Genomic DNA, 4,731 nt, shown 5'->3' with positions numbered 1-4,731 from the left:
GCAGGGCCACAGCCAAGTACCGCACGGCCCACGCCACGCGGGAGAGGATCCGCGTGGAGGCCTTCAACCTGGCCTTCGCTGAGCTGCGCAAGCTGCTGCCCACGCTGCCCCCGGACAAGAAGCTCTCCAAGATTGAGATCCTGCGCCTGGCCATCTGCTACATTTCCTACCTGAACCACGTGCTGGATGTCTGAAGGCGGCCGGGGCGCACCCCTCCCCGGGCCCCCCCAGGTCCCTTCTCCTCGCCCACTGACTAGACCAGACACCTCTCTCCTGAGCCCTGTGCCCTGGCATGGAGCCCCCAGGCCTGGGGTAGGGGATGATGTCCCCACGGGTAGTGACCGACCCAGCATCCCAGGGCTGCTCTCGGGGCACCTTCTCAGTGTGTGGTTGGGCCCCAGCTGTTAGAAGTGTCAGTGGGGAGGGGCGGTCAGTGTCCAGTCCTTGTTGGATTTACTAAGCTCACCACACATTGGGTCCCCTAGCTCTCTCAATGGCTGCTCCCTCTTCTATCCCAGGTACAGATTTCCAGAGACCCAGACACGCCCCCGCCCCCCTCCCATCCTCTTTCCACCCTGTTTCAGCGCCTCCTGCCCATGGTAGAGAGGTAACATCAGAACAGGAAGGGGTGGGTTTCTTCCTCCGAGATCTCAGTCTAGATTGGCAGAGGGGCCTGCGGAGATGACATCATCTCGGTGGCGGGGAGTCCCAGTAGCTGATGTTGGGGGGAAGGTCTTCCTGTTCTCTATCTTGTTCCTGAGGATGCTGGCCTTGATCTTACTCGGTAGAGAGTGCCTTGCCCTCTCTGAGTTATTTGCTCCTCCTCCTCGGCCCCTCCCACTCCCACCTTCCCAGTTTTCTCCCTCCCTGGGTGCAGAGCTAGAGAAAGGCCAGCCTGGATCCTGGGGCAGGGGATGATGTCCCCAAACTCATCCCAGGGAATGGGTGGGCCAGAGCTCACCTCTGCTTCCTGCATCCCAGCCCACCACGAAAATGTGCAAACCACATCAGGTCCTCCCTGGGGTGCAGAGGGTGCCTCCTCATGGCCCTCTGGGAATACTCAGCTCTCTTGGTCCTAGGGCCTGTTTATCATCTCCCGCCCTCCTTCCTTAAACTGCCTTCAGCAAGGGAAGTGACCCTCACCCACCCCACCTCCAGCGCTCTGCCCCCACTCCCCCTGTAACCTGTCACTGAGCCCCACGTGCTCACCGGAGCCTGGGGTCAGCAGTAGAACAAGGGCCCTAGGACCTGTGCAAAAGCAAGGAGCTCACTGCACTCAGCATGCTCCTCCCTCGCACCAAACTGCTAGCTCTACAAGGATATTTATTTATGTATTTATTTATTCATCTATTTATTTACTTATTTATTTATAAATATTACTATTTATTGCCAAGTTGTGCACTTTGGGGTAGGGGGAGGAGGTTCCTGGAAGCCCTGGCCAGGTCTCTCTTGCTTCTTCCCTGATTATTCCTTTCCCTTTCGTGCTCCTTCTGCAACTGCAGGTGTGTGTGGGGATCCCCTTTGCTCATGACACCCCATATCCCTCCCCAGACCCATCTGTCTGTCACCCTAGTCCTCTGGGATGGTGCCCCTCCCCCAGCTCCAGGGGTTCCAGTTCCTTCTTCAGCTCCCTCGATTCCCAGACAACCCCATCCTGTCCCACCAGCCTCTTTTCTCTCTCCAGCCTTCCCCCAATCCCACCCTGTTCCCTACTACCCCCAAGAGTGGGCCCTAGGGGTCTGTGTCCTATGTCCTGTTGCATTTCCGATTTCATACAAAAGGAAAAATTAAAGTGACCTCGTTCTACCACCAGGTATGGCTTGGATCATTTGAATAGGCTGGGAAGTTGGCCTGCAGGTTATGGTAGGGTGGGCACAGTGGGTTCCAGGCCTTGACGGCTCTTCTGATGAGGCCTTGAGAGCGCGGTCTGGTGGGCAAATGAGGAGAGGAAGAAGAAGGGGTCACAGAGTAAAGGGGTGCAGAGGAAGGTGTAACACCCAGGTCCCAGACCTCCCCACCTAAAGCCTCATGGACCCCCATGTTGGGCACTCATCGAGTGACACTTTCTGATCTCTCTGATGTGCTTCTGCTCCTGCTCCCAATGGGTCTGAGAAGGAGCTGAGTGTCCCCATGGAACCCAAGTTCAATATGTATCTGTGGGTCCACGCTCCTGGGAAAAGCCGCGGAATGAAACACTGTCTTCCCTGGTGTTGTCTCTAAACTGGGTCAAAATTCCTTGTGATCTCAGTTCTTGCCTCATGTATCCACACCTCAGGATACTGGGGAGAACACAATGGACCAAGACTAAGAGAGTAATACGGAGGACTACCAGAGGAGTCCTGGGAGGCACCCGAAATCAACTTCTAGCTGAGGAAACTAACGCCCAGAGAGGAGGAGGGCTTTGCCCAAGGTCACACAGCTACTTGTGGGCAGAGATAAAGTTCAAACCCAGGTTCTCTATGTTCTATACCCCAGGCCCCTCTGCCTCCCTGAAATGCCAGGTGGCACTTTACGGACCCCATATTTTAATGGAACATGGATAAACTAGGGAGTATTCAGAGTCGTGTGGTCAAGAAGGCTAAAGGCCTGGAGACCTCACAGGAGGAATAGTTAAAAAACTGAGGATATGTGTCTTTACAAGAGTAGATTTAGAGGCAACATGCTACCCATCTTCAAATATTGAAAACCAACAAGCAAACAAACAAAAAAGAAACAAAAGCAGACATTCAGTGTGGTCCCAGGAGTCAGAACCAGGACCAGTAGGTGACAGTTACAGGAGACAGATTTTACTGCAAGAAAGACTGTTGCACTTGGAAGAAAAACTGCTCCGCCATGGAAGGACCAGTCTCAAGGAGAAAGGCTCCAGTGGGCAGGCAGTGATACCCCCGAGCACATTCCTGCCTTGGTCGTCAAGATCCTTTTCAAACGTGAGATCACCTGAGAAGGCTGAAGGCAGACAGCGGGAGGGGAATTCTAAGGTGTCCTCCATTGCTGAAGGGCGCCATTTTCATCTGTGATGAGCTCAGGATGAACGGCATCAGCAGCAAGAAGGGTCTGAGTTAGACTTCGAGAGGAGAGTTGATATCTTCTCTTCCCCATCTGAGTTAGACTGACATGTGCTCTGCCCAGAACATGACAAGAGGGAGGCCAGAGAGACTGAGAGGACTACAGGGGCAAGAGTGGGAAGGGAGCACAGAAAGCATTGCATCCGACACCTTTCTTTTTTTTTAAAATATATTTTATTGATTTTTCACAGAAAGGAAGGGAGAGGGATAGAGAGCTGGAAACATCGATGAGAGAGAAACCCCGATCAGCTGCCTCCTGCACACCCCGTACTGGGAATGTGCCCGCAACCAAGGTACATGCCCTTGACCGGAATCGAACCTGGGACCCTTGAGTCTGCAGGCCGACTCTCTATCCACTGAGCCAAACCGGCTAGGACCTGACACCTTTGTTTTAAAGGCAGGTTACTGCTATCCACAAGGCTCATAGGACTCACACACGATGGCGGGCTGGGACTAGAACCTGGTTCTTCCATTCCTGGCCCTGAGTGCTTTGTGCCTCCCCCTGCATAGCAACCATAGTCCCCTGAGCTCCCTTCCCCCCTCACTCTTCACTCTGCCAGGCTGGAAAGCAGAAGGGGTTACAGGCCCCCTCCTTAGGGATCCCTGAGGGCCTGGGGGTGGTAAGAGGTGGCAGCTGCAGCTGTTCTACTGCTAGCTCCGAATTTCTTCAGATAATCAATTGGCCTCGCTGTTGTTGGGCTCTGAAGGACGGGGCGAGGAAGGAGGTGGGAAGTGAGAGGGGGAAGAGAGAGGGGGAAGGGAGAGGGACCAGGCGCTGGGAGAGGACTGTCAGGGAGATGAAGTCCCAGGCTGAGGGAGAAGGGGAAAGAGAGCTCTGGGGCCAGCAGACCAGGACAAGGGAGGAAGGGAAGGCTAGAATGGCAGGCCCTCTTGGGGCCCTCATTTCACATCCTCCAAAACCCAGCAAGGGTGAGGGCCAGTGGGGTGAGGCAGGGGCGGTTTGGGGCACCAGGCTAGGAGGGCTCTGGCCCCTCCTCCCTCCCTTCCTCTTCCAGCCCCTTCTCATCAGGTCATACCCTTTGCAGCTGTCCGCGCCCTCTCCCATCCCTGGCTACTGCAGGCCCTGGCCCTCCAGTCCTGTCTGTCAGAATTGCTCCTCTCTGCCCTCCTTCTCAGCAACCCCCACCCCCAGTGCCAGAGCAGACAGCAGGGCCTCTGGGGTTTGAGAATGGGGTGGTGGTGGGGGGACTCTTAGTCACTCCTTTCCCTCTCTCCTTACACACACACAAACACACACACACACACACACACGCGCGCGTTGTGTAGGCTGCCAGGCAGATGGCCCCTTTGTGCCCACACAATGGAGGCCCTGCCTGTGCCCTCTTCCTCGGTTCACCTAGCTTCCTTCCTTCTCTGTCCCCGTCCAGTGTCCACCTTCTTAGCCTTCTCTCTCTCTATCAGGGTGGGGAACGCCCAGCCTAAGGGCTAGATAAGTCCTGTGAAATCGTTGGGTCTGGCCCTACCAAGGCATTAGAGGTGAGTTCATTAAATGTTTGACCAAACAGGCTGATTTTGAAGTCGATGATTTTGTATGGCCCATGAATGATGGTATAAATACCCAAATGGCCCTGGGCAGGGAAAAGGCTCCCCACCCTTGCAGGCGGAAGGCTCCTTTTATTGCCCCCTTCCTTCATCTTTCTGCCTT

At 55.0% G+C, this 4,731-nt stretch overlaps 1 protein-coding gene across 1 annotated transcript in view; it reads left to right on the top strand.

Moving 5' to 3' along the window:
* The window catches only part of NHLH1 (nescient helix loop helix 1), a 302-nt gene extending 108 nt beyond the window's left edge, over positions 1–194 (top strand). The window contains exon 2 of the mRNA XM_005857778.1: positions 5–194. Within this exon, the coding sequence (XP_005857840.1) occupies positions 5–194 (190 nt within the window). The remainder of the gene's footprint in view (positions 1–4) is intronic.
* The last annotated feature ends 4,537 nt before the right edge of the window (positions 195–4,731 follow it).

This window comes from Myotis brandtii, unplaced genomic scaffold (genome assembly GCF_000412655.1).
Source record: "Myotis brandtii unplaced genomic scaffold, ASM41265v1 scaffold1120, whole genome shotgun sequence".
Lineage (NCBI taxonomy): Eukaryota > Metazoa > Chordata > Mammalia > Chiroptera > Vespertilionidae > Myotis > Myotis brandtii.
Note: the sequence above shows the minus strand (reverse complement) of the source record. Positions and strands in the feature narration are given on the sequence as shown.